The sequence below is a fragment of the Diadema antillarum genome, unplaced genomic scaffold (genome assembly GCF_040938485.1).
Source record: "Diadema antillarum isolate AM-2024a unplaced genomic scaffold, OU_Dant_1.0 seq00002736_RagTag, whole genome shotgun sequence".
Taxonomy (NCBI): Eukaryota; Metazoa; Echinodermata; class Echinoidea; order Diadematoida; family Diadematidae; genus Diadema; species Diadema antillarum.
Genome location: NW_027273333.1, coordinates 8,266 through 30,888, shown reverse-complemented (window position 1 = coordinate 30,888; position 22,623 = coordinate 8,266). Strand labels below are relative to the sequence as shown.

The window sequence follows — 22,623 nt, the reverse complement described above, 5'->3', positions numbered from 1 at the left end:
TGTGGACGGAGGGTGACATTGTTGGAGATTTTAAGCGTGGTATCAGTAACAAGGTGTTTACAAACTTGGCACCTAGGCTTAGCACATGGTGTGTTACCACTCGTTGGTAAGGGTGCTGGGAGCTTGGTGCTTACAAGCAATTTTCTGAGATTTCGGGGGCGACGTTGGACATGTAGATGTTGATCTCCAACAAGTTTCCCTAACTCTGGGTCGGGAGCCAGTGTAGGTCATTCTTGCCTGACTTGTTTCACAAAAGATTTCATAACAGGGTGGTAAGTGGTCACGAATGGGAGGCGTGCCTTGTTTTCCTCCAACTTAGTTTGGTTGAGGAGCTCTCTTTGGGATTTCCCTTTGACTCTACGAATTGCATTTCTGATCATTTAGGCAGGGTATCCTCGTTTGATAAATTGTCTACTTATTGTAAGGACCTCTCTGTCAAATACATCCTCGTCCGAGATGATTCGGTCGAAGTGAAACATCGGACTATAAACAATTGATTGTTTGATGTGGTGTGGGTGAAATGAGTCAAATCTCAAATATGAGAAAGAGTCAGTGGGTTTTCAGTACACGGACGTTTTTAGCATTTTGTTATCTTGGTCGATCGACACAAATACATCCAGGAATTGGATCTTCTCTTTGTGAACTCTCCATAGTGAATTTGACACTTTGACTGCATGAATTGAATGCCTGGTGGAAAGCAACCAGTTCCTCAATAGGGTGCTCCCAAATCATGAATATGTCATCTATGTAACGAACTTGGTTTGTGAGGATGGTTTGACAGAAATTCCTCCTTCAGGGCTGGCATGTAAATGTTGGCGCATGCCAGTGCCATCTTTGTGCCCATGACAGTGCCCTGTTTCTGTAGGTAATATTTGTCATCAAATTGGAAAAAATTGTGTTTCAGAATGAATTCTGTCATTTGAGCTAGTGCGTGTATAACTACAGTCTCGTCCTCATTAGCATTGTCATGGAGGAAGCGGTGCATCACTTGTACACCGTCCTTGTGTGGGATGTTAGTGTACAGACTCTGAACGTCCATAATGTAACTCTTGATTTTACTGAGGTAAAAATGGTAGAAGTTTCTCATCAACAACTTGAGACATTGGTTCAGTAAGGGAACCGACACTGGACACAATGGGTCTGCCTGGTGGGATGTTCTTTGGCTGCCTCAATGATAGAATCAGAACTTGTTGCTTCTTGCTTGGTTGCACTCGTCACCATTTTAGGAAGCATGTGCACTTTAGGAAACAGGTAGAATTGACTGACCCTAGCCTTCTCAGGCAGAGATATGTTACTGCCTGGCATGTCATTAACACATTCCATAGCCTGCTCACGAAATTTATCGGTAGGGTCCACTGTCAATGCTCTCCTCCTTATGCGTGCCTTGACTACATTGCGTCTACTTGGCAACATCACTGTAAAAGGTGCGCACCCCCAGCCGTGTCGCATGGCAACTAAGTCTGTCTATGAGTGCGGCTCTACGTATTCAATTTTTGTTTTGCTTTGTTTTGATACTGTCATTGTCAAGACTCCTGAAGAAGGTGTACAACACCAAAAATTTGAGTCAAATGAACTCATGTTGTATTGGCCAAAAATGCATTGCCAGTTTGTTTCTTCATTTCTTTGTGGAGCCAATAAGTGAAATCTCAACATGTTTATAACATGTATATATTTTCATATACATACAAGTGTACAAACATAATATATACATAGTACATACATAAACATGTATTTGTAAATGTACATATATTGGACAATATATATTGCTGTTGGAGCAACATGGCACTCAACAAAACACGATAAAGAAGTGGTATCGCCCTTACTTTAGAATGCTGTGTTGGCTAATAGGAATAAGACAACTAGGATTTGGACAGGACATCACCCAACTGATTATCTGACAATTAAACTACAAAAAATGGTTTTCACCAAAATTTGGGATATGTACAAAGTCTTGTCACTCAACTGACAATATATGAGTGAGAGAGAGGGAGATGCATGAACATACTTGTACACGATTGCATCCTACAACGTATTACCCTGTTTTTGTTTTGTTTTATTTTTTCTGTCTGGGACTGCTACAGAGTTCACCCAGGATGTGGCTTCAAAAGGCTTGAGTGTGGTATATGAAGAAAGTGGTGAGGAGGGCCGCAGCATCCTTGTTTCAACACTAGTAGACACATTGGCATCGGGCAAACGGTAAAATCAAACCTTTTATAAGCCTGATCTAAGTGTACATATGTAGTTTCATTTCTAAGACCTTGTGTGATTCTGTATTTATTGAATAGAGAAGGACAAAAAATTATATTGTTGAGCAATTTCTACATCATACATTTTCTTGTGTTGAAACTGCATGTCAGTGCTCAAAATTTGAACTCTTTATTGTGAAGTTAGGCCTACTGTGATCAACAAGTTGTTTGTGTTTTTTTTTTGTTCTCCTTGTATATCATCAAGACAAGGTATCGTGGCTAAGGAATGGGACTAACTTGCCACCCGATTCAGTCAAGTCACAAAAGCAGAAATACATGACGTGTTAAGTTTGAGTCGAGTGGGGATGTCTTACATCTCCTTGATACAAGCACATGTTATGCACATCATGGTTAGTGAGCACTAGTGACTGCGCAGCTGGTTTGCACTAGAACAGTGCAGTGCCACATCAACACACAGATTAATATTGCCTACAAGAGATCGCGCGAGCTGCCTGAGCTGCAGCACGTATTACAGTTGAATATGTCCTGAAAATCTCCCCTTATTTGATATTTTGTTGCTTTTCAGAAGTCTGGTTATCATGACACATATCATTACATGTTCAATTTAATATCAATCTTTGCCCTTATATCTTCCTGATTTTGTGTAAGAGGATTTATATGACCTGAATAAACTACGACATAAAAAATGTAAGAAAATGACTGTGTACCGGTCGATTAACCTGCTTAGGACGAGTCCCAAGTATACTCGGGCAAATGTCTATGGGAAATGCGTGTTGTAGCAAAATCAGCCCATCCTCAACGGGTTAGAACTGTTGAATTTTGAGAAATGTCAGTAAAAGTAGAATAAAAAGGAATTGTTCCCCAATTGTAGCTTATCTTTTACAAGTTAAATTGACCCCATTCAAACTTTCAATGAGAAAATCTAAAGCTACAGAGACACGTAGTACCTCCATTGACATGCACACAAATTCACCGAGCAGAGTTCACCAATCCAGTGTGTGACGTCAGGCATAATGTACGGCTTTCTTGACGCATTGGGCTTATTCAAGCTCTATCAAGATGCTTCCTTTTTGTGACCATTTTGCATCTTCTAGAATCGCTAAAGAATACGGGGTTACAGATGGGTGATTCTCACCTCGCTCGGACACTGTCTTTGAGCAAGAGGTGACCCTTCAAAGCCTGTTTTCTCAAAATTTTGTCAGGCTAACAAATTAAAAAGTGCACTGTATTTTGCTCTACATGTCCACTTGCGATGCCGGAGAATACACGCGTACAAGTATTTTATATCAATGCAAGGCTTAGGAAATGGGCAATATGATTATATGAAAAAAACTGAATTTTCAATATTCCTGAGTTTTGCCTGTCACATATGGTGTGTCATTCTATATTGGGCATTCAACTGTGTCCATCACTTTCAGTGACAGGTCAAAGTGATGTACTCCAAATGTTCATACCTAATTACACTGTACATCTATTTCATGACATTAGTATCATGGCAATAAAGTATTTAATGGATTTCATGCTAATAAAGTAAAGGCTAAAAAGAACTGCATATCATATAATTAGAGTCAAATCAAGATTCCTAAGGTAGAAATGACATAGGAGTATTGCACTCTGAATAGAGTAATTCTATCTATACATTTTACTTTTTGACAGAAATTTGTTTTAATGTAAATGGATGTATTATTCTTCTTTTTCAGTGCCACGAAGACCAATGTTACTGGAGATACCAAAGTCTTTGAAGAAGGTTCTCTTGGTCGAAATCCAGAAGGGTAAGTCTTGCTTTATTGTTTGATTTTCAGTTACTGGTAATGTTTGTACACAAAAACTATTCCTGTTTTCTCTTTCTTTTTATGCCTCTGTGCAAAGAGGGCACGAGGAACTATTTCTGCAGGTTTGCCATCTGCCTTCATTGTCCAAGGTTTTTTCTACCATTTGTCGAAATGTCATAATGAAAGGATCAAAGGAGAGGCATGTTGCATATTTTCGGGGGTTTCAAAAAGAAACAAGTCCAAAGACTCACATTACTGCTCAAAACAGACTCCACCCCTAGTAACAAGAGGACCATGCTAATTGGTCAATCAACTGGTTGCTGATAACTGAAGCAAACAAAAATTGTGCAATGTCCAACACAACGTCTGTTGATAACACACCTAGTCATTTGTGCATATCAATACATTTTTAGGGGGTCTTTTGTGTGTCTTGTAATTTTTTGTCTATGGTGTCCCTATGTTGTTGCTACAGTGCTCTTGGTATCACCATGAGTCCATCTTCCTGCCCATAATCAGTTTGGTGGACAGTGTAACTAAAAAAAAAGATTTACGAAAAATTGCGGTATTCTAATGATGAAACTTGACATACATGTATACAAGTGGATAAAGTTATGCCTATCAACTTTTGAGTGCGCATACTCAAGGTCAAAAGTCAATGGTCCATGTCAAATTCGTCAAATTTCACTATTTCTCCCATATCTATGAAATGCCTGAGGGCATTTTCTTGAAATTTAGTATATGTATTTAACAATACCAGATGAGATTCACTAGGGAAAGTTTTGAGCAATGGGGTCAGAGGTCAAGTTGAAATGCTGCGATTTCTTTTTTTTCCAAAAGCAATTATAGATTTGTCATAGAATTTACATCGATGCAAAGCTTGGCATTTTTTCTACAATTTTGCTCACTTCCTCTTCTATTTAACATAAATCTATAAAAGTTATATAGATTTGAAAAAATATGTTTTCTCAACGCATGACTACGTTGGTGTCTCAAGATAATGTGGCACACGGGGGTTTCCAACATGGCACATAAAGAGTTAACCGACTTCTTTTAGGTTGTTTATACGGTTGGTGCACATTGATTTTTCGCTCCCGTGGTAAGTCCTTGTTCCAATAATATTAGACAGCTAATAACTTCAGTTCTAGATAGTGCAGGCAGCGTACGCTGTGTTCTGTTGCGAAGATTATGTTTGTTTAGAGAGGCGCTTTCTCACAACCAAAGTATCAGTTTGCTTCGAATGTACAACTTCATTCACCGTGACTGAATATGCACACAAACTCATATGCAACAGCTTGCGCGTTTACGCCAGTCGTACACACAATGATGTCATCAAGTGAGTAGCTCAATTCATTCATGGGAATGGATGTTACCAGTTACTGATTATTTGAAGAATTGTGGCTCATGGGGTTAAAAGGCAAAGGTCGAGTGAAAATGCTCAAATTCGTAAATACTGCTCTCGTATACAGTTTAGCCATCCATCCAAATGAAACCTAGTTCAAGGAAAGTAAACACTCAACACATTTGTGACAAACGTGCCATTTCAATTTTTGTCAATAATGTGAAACTGTCGTCTCACATTGTCAAGACGTACTCTAGACTTATTGGAAAAACCATGCGATATGGCGGAGGCACACCAGTCACAGTAGCGACATTTCTGGTTATTTGTAAGATTATGTATAATACAGTGTATATGTACTTGTTCTGTATAGTGGATAGGTGTGTGATGTACAAGAACATAAAGCTTAGGAATAAAGTGACCATTGAAGTGGGCCTGTCCAAGGTAGGGATAGGGGGAAAAGATGAATACACTGAGAAGAAAAGGCAGCCACTCTGGCAAAATATTGAAAGGACTGATCTGGCTTCTGTAAATAAAACAGTCCAGAAATTGACTCTTGTATCATTAAAATTGGGCATTACATGGTTGAACTTTACACCTTTAAAAGGTTTGGCAATGGTTAAGACCCCTTCCCATGAAAGAGAGTGGGAGTTAGGAAAATTGATACCAAACAATATGATGTTTGTGATGACAGAGTTCATAATATTGGTCAAATATTACCAACAATCGCATGTCCTTGTTCAAGGGTTCAAATCATGTAGCAAACAAGGTTCATGCGTATGAAGACAGTGGGTTCATTCATGCAGATTGTGCTTATTACATACCAGCTGTACACAATTCACACATGCACAATGTTGCTGTTGATGTTTTTCTGGTTGTTTTTATTTTTTGATTATAGAGGAGGTTTGTCAACATACAGAGAGTTGTGTTCTCTGGCTTCTGACCTCAACCAACCTGATCTCATCTACAAGTTTATGCACCTTGCCAACCATAATGCCATGTGGACTTCCAGAAAAGTGAGTTATTCTTCCATTTGAAAGCTGACTTAGCTTTTTTTTCATTGAAATATGTCTGCATCATTGTTCCGAACTTGAAAATATGTTATTAATAGATTTTAATGCTTCTATGAAATTTGACTGTTAGCACAGTTTTTTTCTTTTTAGCAATATTTGGTCTGACATACATGTACATATTCATGCGTAGCTTTGGAACTGTGTTCCTGGGCATTGCAAATTTGGCGACAGCAATACATCACACGGAATGTCGAGGGGGGCCTCCAAGGCCCCCCCCCCCCGGCCTAGTTAGGGTTAAAGTTATCACTAAAACTGACTTCCAGACTTCCAGAAAAGTGAGTTATTCTTCCATTTGAAAGCTGACTTAGCTTTGGCTCAGGTGAGCTGTTGTCATCCTGTTCATCCCTTGTTCATCCTCTGCTATCCCAGGCCCCCCCCCCCCCCCCCCATCTCGGCCATTGACAAGGACGAAAATAAGTACACACATTGCCTGTGATGTAATCTAAAAATTGTTCAGTTGATTTTTCAAAAAATTATAATTTATGCTAAATTATGCTTATTCATGCATAGTGATGCATGAATATCAGACTATTTGCTGTAAATCACTAAATAAAGCTCAGAACATGCACATTTTTGTGTAAATATTCTTTCTAGTGTCCATAGAATAGCAAATGTAGATAAAAAAGATTGTGCCATCAGGAAAATTTTATAAGCATTTTATTTTTTTTATTTTGTATGTACACTGTATTTCTATGTTTTTTTGACTTTTTGTTTTTCATTGTTTTTTCATTGAAATATGTCTGCATCATTGTTCCGAACTTGAAAATATGTTATTAATAGATTTTAATGCTTCTATGAAATTTGACTGTTAGCACAGTTTTTTTCTTTTTAGCAATATTTGGTCTGACATACATGTACGTATTTATGCGTAGCTTTGGAACTGTGTTCCTGGGCATTGCAAATTTGGCGACAGCAATACATCACACGGAATGTCGAGGGGGGCCTCCAAGGCCCCCCCCCCCCCCCCCCCCCCCGGCCTAGTTAGGGTTAAAGTTATCACTAAAACTGTTGAGGGGAAGGCTTATCTAGCCCCCCAGGCTACAGAGGGTTAAAATGCTAGAATTCTATCCATACAGTGGAAATGTATGCAATTATCTTGGTGTAGACATGTATTCCACACAACAATTCTTTAGGGAAAATTTTGGACCATGGGATCAAAGGTCAAGTGAAAATGCTGAAATGTCACTTTTGTTTTTCAATATTTTGAAAATGGCTTCTTCAAGGTTTCTTCATGCAATTTAGAGACATGTATTATGAGAGTGGAAATCCCTGGCGCAGTTTTGGGTGAATTGGGTCATGATGTCAGAGTTAGGGACCCTAATTTTCCACAATCACTGAAAATGGTCATGAGGTCATATAGCTTAGGATGATGCCTAAAAGGCCCAAATGTGATTGTAGTTCCAAAGTTGATAGAGACAAATCACAATGCCTTTAGGTACTTTAGGAGGTGAAAAATTTAGGTTGCCGATGACAGATGCTGGAATATTCCAATTGGACACTGCAAGTAAAGAAAAAAAAGAGACAATTAAGAACTAAAAATCACAGATACTTGGGCGAATGTGGTGGATTTAGCATTGCTGCTGTTCACACAGTTCCACATTGTGTTTGTATGTTATTTTCTTGCCCCTTAAAGGGATCGTATAGTTTTGGTTGAGAACTAATTTCAGGTTTCTAACATTTTTTTGGTGAGATAATGAGAAACCTTTTATGAAATATGAAAGAGCATGTAATTCCATGAGGAATTCAACGTTTATTTGATGAAAACTGGTTTTGAAATAGCTGAGATATCCAAAACAGAGCGATTCTAATAAAGTGTGGTACCCACATTTCATTACAATCGCTTTGTTTTACTTTGTTTTTGGATGTTTCAGTCATTCCAAACCCGATTTTTCATCAAATAAACTTCAAATTCCTCTTAAAATGGTATGCTCTGTACTATTTCATAAGTGTTTTCTTGGTATCTCGCAAAAACTTAGAAGCCCAATTCTCATCTCCACCAATACTGTACCATACCTTTAAATAGTGCAGTCAATAAAAGAGTACACTATGCAGTGCTTAGGGGCTTGCCATGAAGTGTAAAGTAACTTGCCATTCTTAACTGAACTTGAGAAACATTATTTGATATAGTAACATGTACCAAAGTATATAAAAAGTAACTTGCCCTTGCTATGGTTGAAGAATGGTTTATTTCTGGAATGAAAGAGGGCGTCAAGATAATTCTATTGCAAACCCATGCCATTGAAGGATATCTGAATGTATATCTTGTGTAGAGTAATAATACAAAGTGTATCTAATCTGTCTCCTATTTCAGGGAGCAGCATTTGGTTTTGGCACAATTGCTGCCCAGGCCCGGGAGCAGTTAGCTCCACACCTCCACCAGATACTCCCAAAGCTCTACCGCTACCAATATGACCCCAATAGCTCTGTCCGTTCAGCTATGACAGGCATCTGGTCAGCTGTTGTCAAGGACAAGTCTATGGTGAGTTTGTTATGATGGTCTTGAAATAGGTTTCTTCTTTGCCACAACAAAGAAAAATTGTGGCTTATACATGTAGACAGAATTTTACAGTATCTTGATCATTAGCCTTTTTGGAGCTGGAAGCTATCTATTTTGCAGAAAACCCCATTTGATTTGGTTTAGTAGTCACAGAGAAATATGGATTGTTGTAAAGCATGTCATGGGTCAGATCCTTCCAAGTTTAGCGCTTGGACCCTCTTGGAACTGCATATTAATGTGTAAAGATAATGGACAGAACTTGGAAGGAGGGGATTCCTGACATGCTCTACAAAACTCCTCATTTCTCTTTGACCACTGAAGCAAATCGAATGGGGTTTATGCAAGATGTGGGCAATGAGTTATAGTTCATACCCTGAAATTGTATTTGGATTGATTCTCTATTTTTAAAGTTATCATTGCGGAGGATCCCATTTTAATTCTTTTGGGGGACATAGGGTACATCCTTACAAAACAGGACAAAGTCTTTGAAAAAGGAATTTTACAAATTATAATAATAATAATACATTTATATAGCGCATTTTCCATAAACATACATATTCAAATGCACTTTACCAGTGGACTATTGATATTAACGGAACAAGTGGGTTTTTAGATGTTTTTTGAAGGTGACGAGAGACTGCTGGTTGCGGAGAGTTTTGGGTAGTTGATTCCACAGTTTGGGAGCAGCAGATGAAAATGCTTTATCACCAAGTGTGGCCAGCATCTTGGAAGTTGGGTGATTCAGTGTGATACCTTGTGAGGAGCGGAGAGTGTACCGGGATGGGTGACGGATGGTTATGAGTTCAGATAAGTAAGGAGGGGCAAGACCATGGATACATTTGAAAGTGAGCAGAAGTATCTTGTAGTGGATCCTGGACCTGATGGGAAGCCAGTTCAGTTGACGGAGGACAGGTTGCATGTGGGAAAATTTGAATGTGCCTGTGGCAAGTCTGGCAGCTGCATTCTGAACCCGCTGTAATTTCTCAATCTGGGTAGCAGTGGCACCGTAGAGCAGGCCATTAGAGTAGTCGAGGCGGCTGGTGATGAAGGCATGAATGATGGTGAGTAATGATCTGGTCGAGATATTTGCGAATTCGACGGATGTTGTGCAGATGGTAGAAGGCTGCCTTACATGTCATTAGGACATGCTGATCCATGTTCAAGGTTGAATCGAAGATGCAACCCAAATTCTTGACATGAGATGATATACATTATAATGATATACATTTGGCAAATTAGTGAATTAATTATGACACAAACTGTTTAGGATGGGCTGACTTTGCTACAACACGCATTTGCAATAGACCCCTGCTGGGATATACTCGGGACTGGTCCTCAACGGGTTTATATGGAAACGAAAATCAACAACTTTCTATATCTCAAAAGATGAACCTCGAACAGCCTGTCACATAGCAGGGAACAGTGATAATTGTATCCCCTGAACAGAGTTCGGAGGTAACTACAGCTGTATGGATATTGCCTCATTGCGCCGCGTCCGCCGCAGAGATTTTCTTGTGAGCGCTCTACACTTGTACTGGCTGCAGTTCTTCTTAGATCATCTTCAAATTTGGCATGAAGGTGTATTATGGTAAAACGAAGATGCCTATTGTTTTTGGTGATAGCGCCCTCGCTTGTTCAGTCTTGATACATGAAGCGGTAAATATTTCAGGGTCTGCATGTGTGTACGATCCTGGCTGTGTTTGTTGACTGATTTTTTTTTTTTTTTTAATTTGGTTTCTAAACATATCATAGTCAAATCTAGACACCTTTACATATTGATACTGCTGCCCCCACTGTTCCACATTTTACAAGGTCAAAGGTCACCCTGATCAGGACAAAATTTGCTAAAATGCTTATTTATGCAATAACTTGATTGTTACTCACTGGATTTTACTCAGACTTGCTAAGGAGGTGTATGGGTGGTCATTCTAGATGAAGGACACACACAACAGTTTGTGGTGACGGCACCCTCAGTGCTCTGACTTGGAGGCCATGTCACATTTCTTGTATTTGCTCTATAAGCCACATTTCTTGTCGGATTTTATTCAAACTTGCTATGGAGGTTTGTGGGGGGTTATTTTAGGTAACAAAAGTTTCCATTGACAGCGCCCTCATTGTTCTGACTTTTAAGGATGCCACGTCATATTTCTTGTATGTGCTATACTACATGTAACCTCATTTGTCATGGGATTTTATTCAGACTTGCTAAGGATCGGTGAACGGATGGTCATTCTACATGTACATGTAGGACACAACAGTTTGTGGTGATGGTGCCCTCAGTGCTCCAACTTGGATGCAAGTCACATTTCTTGTGCATGCTCTATCAGCCACATTTCTTGTCGGATTTTATTCGACTTGCTATTGCGGTTTATGGGGAATTATTCGAGGTAACAAAAGTTTTCATTGCCAGCGCTCTCGTTGTTCAAACTTTTATAGGATGACATGTCATATTCCTTGTATGTGCTATATACCAGCCTCATTTCTTGTCGGATTTTATTGTATCCTGCTACAGTTGCCATACTATACAACATATTGGCCTAAAAAGTAATCCAGATGGGGTGTGGGAGACGGGTTTGGGGGATACATTTGCTCGAACGGGTCTCCTGTGCGAGTGCTGTAGTTTATTTATGAGGCCAATAACTTTTGTAAAAGTACACACACACAGAGCTTACAAATTTGATACATCATGTTTCAGCTCAGTTTAAAGTATCAGAGATTTTGCAGTGTGATCGTACATAGTATCTATGTTTTTAAGCGCCATTTCATCACCACTTCATGAAATGTGGTGCGTATATTCTTTCAAAGGAACCTCGCTGGTCAGAGTCTTGCTCAGCTCACCAGTATTGTGCAATTCTAAAGCCCTTGCCGCCGTTCACGCACCATGCTTTTTGTCTTCAGTGAGGTCACGAGCAATATGGTTCATTAGCATACACCCTAGCAATGGGGGCAGAGTCTCAATCGGGCAAGAACAAATAGTGCAAAACACAACACAAAGATGAGGGATTGAAAAAATTGTATCGGAAAAAAACTCTCAGAAGAAACGTGATTTGGGATATTTTTACTCATTTTTTGACACTGAAATTATCTGTACAGATAGATGAAACATCAAGATATCAGAAACTGTCATTAAAAAAAATTTGACCTGGGTAGTGCTTCCCCTTTGTTACAGAGATTTGCAAAACCATTAGCTATTACTTGGTTGTTAGTCAATGGATATCATTCAAACTTGAGGTATATGGTTAATCATTTGTATGTGTGTGTGTGTGTGTGTGTGTGTGTGTGTGTGTGACGCCCTTACAAATGTATGTGCCATCCTTTACATATCATAAATCTTTCTTAGTGTGTGCACTCTAAATCAAACCTACAAAATATTTCTTGACAGATTTTTTCAGTTTTGCTATGAAGATGTATCATTTTTTGTGACTTCTTTCTGACTTTCAACTTCAGATGAATAAGGCCTTTATGGTTTGTTTCTCTAGCAATATGTCATACATACAAGAATACAGGATTGGTGATATCTTGCACTGGAGCAGATATTAAAGCCTGGGCATTCTTCTTCTTCTTCTTCTGATTAAGTCTGCCTCCTTCAATAGACTGAAGATTCTTGCAGACTGGTGCTATTTACATTATAGTACAATTTATTTACAGATATTTACAAGCACATAGAAAATTTGACGAAAATACTAGCCACTGTGATCAACCGTTAGACGGTTTCGAAATGATCCCACAGATGGCGCTGAAACAATTTCTGACGACAGGGAATTCCAGTTCCTTACAGTTCTTGGGAAGAACGAATGGCGATGCAATTCAGTTCTCGAATATGGTACCTGATAGGAGTGTGGTTGCGAGGCTCTCGTTAACTACTGAGTAGCCTGTTTGATGATATAGTCCTGTGCTGAAAGAGGAGTGAGATTATTGTGTATTTTGTACATCATAATTAGCCTGTCATTTTCTCTGCGCTGTTCCAGAGTGGTCCAATTAAGTTCTTGTAGCATTTTGGTGACACTCGAGGTGTTATGGTAGCGATTTAAAGTGAATCACGCAGCTCTTCTCTGGACCATTTCCACTTGGTGGATTAGGTTCTTGGTAGATGGGTCCCAAACTGTGGAAGTATACTCAACAATTGGTCGAACCAATGTTTTGTAAGCTGTGGCTTTAACACCAGAAGATTTTATGCGAAGATTGCGTTTTAGAAATGCAAGCACGTTATTGGCTTTATTGACAGTATTGTTGATGTGTTGGGTCCATTTCAAATCAGAAGTGATGGTTACACCCAAGTACTTCACGGATTCAACAGATTCAAGAGGGGCGTTATTTAGATGATACACGTGTTGCACCTTACTTCTTTTCCTGGATATCGTCAAAACCTTACATTTATCTGTGTTCAAATCCATCATCCATTTTTTCGCCCAGTCACCAATTTTGTTTAGGTCCTCTTGAAGATTTTGCGTATGATGTTGATTGTCGATAGTCATGTAAGAAATTGCATCATCAGCAAAAAGGCGAACCTTTGACGCGAGACCATCAGGCAAGTCATTGATGTAAAGTAGAAAGAGGCAAGGCCCAAGAACCGACCCCTGAGGCACTCCAGATCCTACCGCTACTGAAGAAGATTTAATACCATCCAAAACGACCCTCTGACTTCTTCCATTGAGAAAACTTTGAATCCATTTCAGATTTTTCCCCCTGATACCGTAGTAGTCCAGTTTACGTAAAAGCCGCTCATGCCCAACCTTGTCAAAAGCTTTTGAAAAATCCATGACTATAACATCCGTTTGACGTCCGGCATCCAAGTTCCTATGTAAATCGCTTGTGAAACCAAGTAATTGTTGTTCACATGACATGTTCTTACGGAAGCCATATTGCAGGAGAAAAATGATGTTATTTTCGTCCCCGTGCTTCATAATTTTGCTGGCTAAAACGTGCTCCATTAGTTTACAGCAAATACATGTCAGCGAAATGGGGCGGTAGTTTACAGGAGTAGATCGATTACCTTTCTTGTAGACTGGTACAACATTTGCTTCACGCCAATCATTTGGTATTTCACTTAATTCATATGACAACCGGAATATATTGCAAAGAATTGGAGCCAGAATTTTTGCCAGCTGCTTCAAGACTCGTGGAGTTATACCATCCGGTCCAGGGGCCTTACATGTCTTCAAACCACAAAGCAACTTCTCTACACCCTTTGATGTAAACAAAATATCCTCCATTTCTTCAAAGTCTGAGGTTTCCGGTAGTAAGTCATTCGGTATGGGAGTTTCCTTGGTGAAAACACTTTTGAACTGTTGGTTCAATGCTTCAGCTTTTGCAATTGGATCAGTGATCGTAATACCATCACTTTTCAGTTCTCTTATTCCTATATTATCAGTTCTGTTGTGTTTGATGAAGCCCCAAAATCTCTTCATACTCTCAAATTCTGTGGTATCTTCATCGATAGAAAAAAGAGATTCCACATAATTCCAATAAGCCCTCCTTAGCTCCTGTTGCAGTGATTTCGTAACTGCTTTCAACTCTTCCTCCAATTGAAAAGGGACTACCCCGTGGTTTCTCAATTTCATGTTCCGACTTTTTTTGTTCAACCTATCTCTCCTTTTGATCAACCTTTTAATCTTGTTTGAAATCTAAGGTATGTCATTCTTTTTGGAGGTCATCTTATGTGGAACAAACTCTGTCATTCCCTTCTCTATTCCATTCTTGAACATAACCCAAGCCTCATTCACTGAGCAAAAATCAAGCTTATCTTCAATTTCCTTGCCTACACCTTGCATGAAATCAGCAAATTTCTCCCAATCCGCTTTGCTGTAGATGTTAATTTTCCTTCTAGGGGATGATTTAAAAAAAACAACAACAGCAAAGTCATGATATCGGTGTTAAGTGACATAATCATTGCTGTCATTATAAATATATATATTCATGATATGATTTTTTATTCAAACTTTAATAAGCACATTATATGTAACCCAGATTCCAGATTTTTGTTGTTATGACCATGATTTAATTTGATCTACTTGCAGCATGACTTTAACATTTGGCCTTCCATTGTCTTCTCAACTTTTTCAGGTCATTGACTTTACATAATGTTTGTATTCTAGTGATCCGTACCTTACTGACTTTAAAATTAGAAGTACTTTTAGATGGCAACTGATGGCAAAGTAAGCAAAATGAACACACTGTTCAGGTGTTTGACCGTTGAATAGATGAATTTTTGTTTGATTATTCAACATTGGACTGAAATTGAGATAACACTGAATGTTGGTCATTGTTGTCAAGTGTATCATGGCAATGATTGTCAAAAGTGTAAGGCAACGGGCATGAATCCCAGCAATTTATTGCAATTCTGATATGAATTCATATACGGTATGTAAATCTGTGTTACCTGTTAACATTTTTATTTGTTTTTTTTTCCTGAATCAGGTGTCCAAATATTTGAAGGAGATTGTAGAAGATCTTATCGAAAACATTACCAGTGGTATGTGGAGAAACAGAGAGTCCAGGCAAGTACTTCACCTAGGCCTACACAATGCGTACATTAAGGAGGATATTTGTGGGTATATGATATGTGAATGAGAGAGATATAGTTGCATCAGTTCCGAGCAGGCACACACCCTTTAGATAAATGTGAGTGTGTTTTGTTGGGACAAAGCACCCTTCTGATACCATTCATTGACAACCTGAAAATACTGTTCCAGTTCTGGTTTTATTAGCTTACCAGACCCAAAGGCTCAAGTGAGCAATTGCCATCTTTTGGCATTCGGCATGCATTTTGCATAAACTTTTTATATGTTCAGTTTCACGACAGATTTTCACCAAACTTTGCAGGTAGCATCTCTAGGGTGATAGGATCTTGATTAATCTTGTTCAAATGGCATTATGCCCCCTTCCCCCTTTGGGGGGCGGCGCCAAACTCCGGAAATTGAATAATTTTTAAGAATCTTTTTCTCTTGAACCAGAAGTGATAGAGCTTGGTTGGTGCTATGAGTATTTGGTACATTGGCAACTGTAGTTTCAAGTATTACTGTATATAGAGGATCCAGGGCTGCCTCCCTCATGATCCAGTGGGGGGAGAAGTATGGAACCAAGTTGGGAACCAATTTAAATTTTCTTCTTGAAAATGCATGGTCAAATTTTCACCAAACTTGACAGGTATTTTTGCTATGATTGTAAAAATGGACACCATGTCCCATTTCGGACCCCCCAGGGGACACATTTTGCTCTTCTGAAAACTCATGTTTTGTCCTTCTGGCCATTTACATGTACTCCAGGTCTTTTAACTGTTACTTAAAACATTTCTTATGTGTGGATGGATTTGCTTCATACTTGGCCTTTGTATGCTCCATGACATGAAGAACCCATTTATACTCCTGGGTGGAGAGCAGCAATGTGGATAAAGCACCTTAGTGAACGGCAAATGTGTCGGGCTTTGCATGGGCTCGAACCCTCGAACCCATACCATGCTCATGTGATTCAGAGACGTGCACTTTATCCACTCGGCCACGACACCTCCACGACAAATGTTTGAATAATGTAAGGGTGAAAAGTCAAGGTTATGATTAAGAAACTGGTAGGAGAATTTCAATTGTCAGCCATAACTTGAGCTAGGAATTTCCATAAGTTGTATGATCAGTAGCATGTGTAGAAATAGATGAACAATTTCTTAACTGATACAGTGTATTAAAAGGCCTTTTTCAGATTTTAGGTTAAGAGTCATTGAATCTAAACTGAAAACTTTATCAGGATGCTTGATCATAATCTGCGAGAAAAGGAAGAAGTGTAATGTGCAGTTTTGTTCAAGATTACTTCATAACTTCAAGATCAGTGAAATTTCTTCTGAATGTAGATGTCATTTATAAACTGTAAATGAAGGACCATACTGTAAAACCAAAAATATTCACAGCATGAAATTTTCGCAAATTGAAGCCAACAGCCTTTGTCGTGACATGAAATTTTCACAGATTGCCACTGGCATCAATGTCATTAGTGTAGACAAGAACTTTGCAAATTTTGCAAATTTTGAGGTTTTTAATTTTCTTCAGTTTGTCTCCCTCTAACAAATGAAATTTGTAAGATTGCAACTGCTGATCTGTAAGTTAACAAACATGTTAGAAAAAAGGAACTACAGGACTCAAACCTGTCATCTTACAGATCAGCAGTTGTGATCTTACAAATTTCAATTGTTAGAGGGAGACAAACTGAAGAAACTTCAAAACTTCAACCTTCACCCCTCTATTTAATATTCTCGTGCATTTATTAATGCCTTGTCCGCCTTGGACTACTTAACATAACAATGTCAGAATTTCGGAGCTTGGGTATTCGTTACAAGTTCATCATGTCACTGCCGGCAACCGGGGATAGCCTTGTGGTAGTATCGCTGCCCATGGTCCCATGGTTCCTTTTTCCGACATGTTTTTTAACTTACAGATCAGCAGTTGCAATCTTAAAAATTTCATTTGTAGTGGTAATTTATTGTAGACATGTGTGAAAGTAGAGGTATTCAAGGCGACTGCAGCACAGTCACAAGATCTATCTCTAGTATTCTTTCTCTATGCATATTGGATGTTTCCTTTGTTTGGATTTTTTTTTTTTTTGGGGGGGGGGGTTTCAAATCGCTCATGCAGGGTTCCTTCATGCTTTCCATATTTGCTTATTTTTGACAGCTGCTTGGCCCTCAGTGATTTGCTGCGTGGGAGAAATGTGGATGACATTGTTGATTACTTGCCAGAGCTATGGGAGAAGTGTTTCTTGGTGCTAGATGACATCAAGGTAACAGAGCATAAATACTTTCTTGGCATTGTGGTGGTCTATTGCCCATTGTATTGATCAATGCAACGTGTATGTGTGTGTGTGTGTTCTCGTAAACAGCTTCAATTGGGGGTATTGTAATGTTTCAGTCCAGGCAACCAAGGATATATTCCACACTGGGCATATGCCCGTTTGTTTAGAGTATTTAACCTGTTTCTTCCGCAATTCTTTGAAAGCCTGCAATGCCCCAAAATGAGATTCTTTTTACTACACTAGTTGACAAAGAACAGAAATGTGTAGTCATGTAGTCCCTGTCCATAGTCAACTGCATGTGTCATAGAACCATGCAAAATATCCATGAGATGTGAGATATGAATAGAGTACAGTGTGCTGGGCCCACAAACTCTTTTGTAATACACTGTAAGGGCACCCAAATGTGGTCTGCAATAGTCAACATCATACATGTGAGCTCAGCCTTGATTTGCTCTGTATGTCTTCATACAAGTTTTATAGCAAAACAAGCACACTGCTGCTTTGGAAAAGGTAAAATTAGACAACAATACACACAGTTTTGATACAGAAAAAGAACAGATATTCATAAAAGAAACTCTAATCTTTTGATCAAAGTCATTTTTCTGGTCAGCATAACACAAATTAACATGAATTTAGGCTATGAATGCAGACACTCTTGTCTACATTTTAGGAACCTGGTATGCCAGGTTCCTGCATATGAGTTGACTCTACTTGGTACTTGGTAAAGCAGGTTCCCATAAGGAATGTGTTAAAACATGAAAAAGTGCCCGAGGTATCTCGGGGTATACAAGAGTATAATGCACTTTACCTGTTCTGCATAGTTACAAATGTAGGACCTGCATGTAGGTGGATAGTACATCAAACAATTCAAATTGGGATATTCACACATCTTTAAACATTTTTGGGTGTTTGTGTATGTGTGTGTAAACATTTTGCTTGTTTCTTAACAATGAGAAAGTGTGTGAAGATGGCTGGGAAAGCTCTCCTGTTGCTTCTAGACACATTAAAGCAGTTTCTTTTAATAGAGGTTTATGCATTGTAAATTCCCTCAGAACATGTCTGTCATACCCCTTTCAGTAACTCATGCATTTTTTGGTCCGCTCCTGGTCCGAGCTAAATTAGCCCACGCCAAGCAGTAAAAATTGCGTTCAGTAACTATAGCAGAGCCGCGCTACTTTTATGATGGCCCATTCATAAACGCGGTCACGTAAGGAATAACTGCCATGGTAACTGAACGCCTCATGGACAGAGTGGAAGTGCATTTCCACCCGATATTTGATGTGCGTGCCGCGCACTTTGAGCTGAGCAGCGTAAAGCTGTGACCTTTGACCGTGAAAGGAATTTTGGCCCGCGCCTGGCGCTGCTATCGTTCATAAACTCTTCGATCAGCACCAGGCCCACACCTGGTCCATGCCTGGTGCTAACTGCAGCAGCGCCAAAATAGTCCGCACCTGGCCCGGGCCACTATGGCCCAACCCATTCATTCATAAACTCAAAATTTTTCGACTTGGCGCTCTTTTCTTGGTCCAAGCCAAGAGGGCTTATGAAAGAGGTATTAGACTGCCAAAGACAAAGGAGTCATAACTTTAAACAAACTATTTGTGCTACTGTACACCAATTGTGCTTACTGTTCACTAGATTAATCTGGCAGTCTGCAATTTTAGTACGTAGCAAGCAGTGGCCTAGGGAATAGACTAAAATTGCAATCTTCATTCTTTAAATTGCTAAATGTACCTATCCAATTTCCATAAAGCTGTGCCAACAACAACATGATCTCCTCTGTCAGTAACCTTCATTTAATACTTCTGACAAGAACATCCCTTGCCAACTGCATGAATTCTAAATAGCAGCAGTGACAAGAAGGAAGTAGAGGTGGAATGCAAATCTTTATGACGATTCGATCTCATCAGTGTTGGATACATTGACAAGGAGAATATTTTTCATGAACCAGAGTATCTGACAGTCGTGCAAGCATGGGTATACATGTATGTTGAACATTTTACGCTGCCCTGAAATGTCCTTGTGCACACATTTTCATGAATCTGACAGTTGATGCAAGACATTCAAAGACCAATTTTCCTGTTGTGTCATTCTTTGTTACCCATGCCGATGAAAATCAGCAGGGGGTTATGCAAAGGGTTCCGTATGTTTGTCTGTTTGTTTGTTTGTGTACAAGATAACAAGAGAACGAGTGAACAGATTTGCACCAAATGTTCAAGGAATGTTTGGATAGTGATGGAAAAGAATCGATTAGATTTTGGTGATAATCGGTTGACCCCTGCAAATTCTATGTGACCTTGTAGTTTTGACCCCCCATGGGGTGACTACATGTACTCCGAATATTTTCCCGTTTCTCACTTTGCGATTTTCTGCTACCATACGGAAACAGAACTCCAAGATGACGGACTTCGCTGCTCAAATATTCAGAAGAATTCCGACATTCCTTCTGAATTTGTGAAAATTTTGTGTAAATTCGCTTTCTGTCGTAACAAAATGGCCTGTATTTGGTGATTTTTATGCCTCAGCCACGAAGTGGTGTCGGAGGCATTATGTTTTCGGGTTGTCCGTCTGTCCTTCCGTCCGTCCTTCCGTCCGTCCGTAATGAATTTTGGGACAGCGTAACTAAAAAACCTTTTGAGGTATCGTAATGAAACTTGGCATGTATGTGTATTAGGGGGTGAAGTTGTGCCTATCAAATTTTGGGTGCACATGCGTGAGGTCAAAGGTCAAAAGGTCAAGGTCAAATACATAAAATTTCACTATTTCCACCATATCTATGCAATGCCTGAAGATATTTTCTTTAAACTTAGTGTATACGTGTATTACCCAATTATATTCTCTGGTAAAAGTTTGGGGTCATGAGGTCAAAGGTCAAAAGGTCAAGTAAAAATATTAAAATTTCACTTTTTTCTCCGTACCTTGGAAATTGTTCAAGGTATCTTCATGGAACATGATATATATACATGTACTGACTGGCAGTGATTATCTAGAGAATTTAGGGTTCGTAGGGTCAAAGGTCAGGGGTCAAAGGTTAAGGGCAACACTTCAAAATTTTACTATTTCCCTCATATTTATGCAATGCCAGCAGGATTATTTTTTTTCTTTACACTTGGTGTATGCATGTATAACCTAATGGAGATTCGTTGGAAACTTTCTTTTTTTTTCTTTTTTTGTTTGCCTTAAAGGTCAAAAGGTCAAAGATCAAGGGAAAGTGCTGAACTAACTTTTTCCTCCATATCTCGGAAGTGGCTCAAGTTATCTTGAAACTTACTACATATTTATCCATGTTCTGCCTGATAGTGATTATCCTATGAATTTTAGGTTCAAAGGCCAGATGAAAATGGTAACAATGTACTTTTTTTCCATACATTCTGTACCTTGAAAATTACTCACTGCCTCAATGCATAAACTTATGAATGGGTCAAAGTCAAGTTAAAGTCCTTAAATCCCCAAACACATGCTCTCCTATTCTTCCAATTAAACCTAGGTCAAGGAAGGTGAACATTCAACACATTTGTGACAAACTTGTCATTTTAATATTTTGCCAATTTGTGAAAATGTAATCACACATTGTCCACATGTACTATAGACCTATTAGGAGAATCATGCATTATGGCGGAGGCATACCAGTCGCCTTAGCAACATTTCTAGTTAATTTTGATATTGATTCTTTTTTTCGTTGGAGGAACATACCTCAATCACGGAAAAAATTTGCTCGGTCCCAGTCACACTGCAGTGTGTATGCTTCCATTTCGTAGTGAACTATATATCTCACTGGGTGAAATTTGGACACAGCACCATATACTACTGTATGTCAAGATCACCACTTCGCACTCTTTCTCATTTCCCAGGCCGAGATTTTGGTGATGATCAATTGACCCCTGCAAGTTCAATGTGACCTTGGAGTTTTGACCCCATAGTATAGTATTGCAACTACTCTGTAGAGCCGCTTAGGTATGGGTCTGCCGCCTGTGACGGCCCCTCTAGTTTGTTTGTTTGTTTGTTTTTTTGTTTGTTTGTTTGTTTGTTTGTTTTCAAAAGCTTATAATAACTCAGCCAAAAGTGTTTGTGAATAATGATGATAATAATAGATAAATGTATATACACAGTACTTATGTGTCATGGCACCAACATGCCAGACTGTTTGTTACAAAATTCTGGTTTCCTGAATCGAGTAGGAGAGACAATGGAGAGATAAGCAGAGCAACATACTGTATAATGCATGTTGCCATGATGACAAGCAGGTGCAAGTTATCATCATACCAAACGACTGAAGTCAGATCCCTCCATTCAGATCCCATGTGAGTGAGTGAGTGTTTGGGTTTGTGTTATGTGTTGTTGTTTTTGTTTGTTTTTGTTTGTTTTGTTTTTTATCAAAAAATTTGAAGTTGCAGGTGTGAATGAAGATGACAAGGGTCATAAATGTCCGTCTTACATACAATAGTGTTTGACAAATACTTACGTACGGAGTAATATTTTCTCTCATTCAAAGGAATCTGTGAGGAAAGCTGCTGAATCATCATGCCGATCACTTAGCAAGGTAAAATCCTCCATATTCTCTTATTCTATGATATATGAGTATGAAGCTGTGAAATCAGATTTAAAGATTAATGTTCAATGCTTCAGAAAGATCTTTGACTGGATTTACCATACTTTTTATTTCCCATCTGGAGAGTGGTATTAGGATAAACCAGTTAGAAAACAGTTGAGAAGTGTTATAAATGTGACCCATTGTGTCAAAGGAACCTCAAGTCACTAGCACCATAACCAAGAAAAACTTAATTGTAGTTGAAATCAAAAATATCACTTATCTTTTGTTGACAGCAGCAAATATTGTCAGTAGAACCTGCCATACATGCGCCAACCGTAGAGAACATTGCTCTTCATTTTTTTTTTTCATCTTGGTGGTATTTTCAAACCATGCATGTCCATTGACAAAGTGGATCTATTGGTATTAGCTAAA

General features: G+C 39.0%; 1 protein-coding gene across 1 annotated transcript; it reads left to right on the top strand.

Moving 5' to 3' along the window:
• Positions 1 to 1,134: 1,134 nt before the first annotated feature.
• On the top strand, positions 1,135 to 22,200 carry LOC139715078 (proteasome adapter and scaffold protein ECM29-like; the record flags this gene model as incomplete). The annotated part of the gene is made up of 8 exons (XM_071626698.1): positions 1,135 to 1,147; positions 2,082 to 2,196; positions 3,908 to 3,979; positions 6,214 to 6,331; positions 8,700 to 8,867; positions 15,303 to 15,382; positions 17,543 to 17,648; positions 22,153 to 22,200. Coding segments are annotated over exons 1-8 (720 nt in total), but the record flags the coding sequence as incomplete, so codon positions are not given.
• Between the last annotated feature and the right edge of the window lie 423 nt (positions 22,201 to 22,623).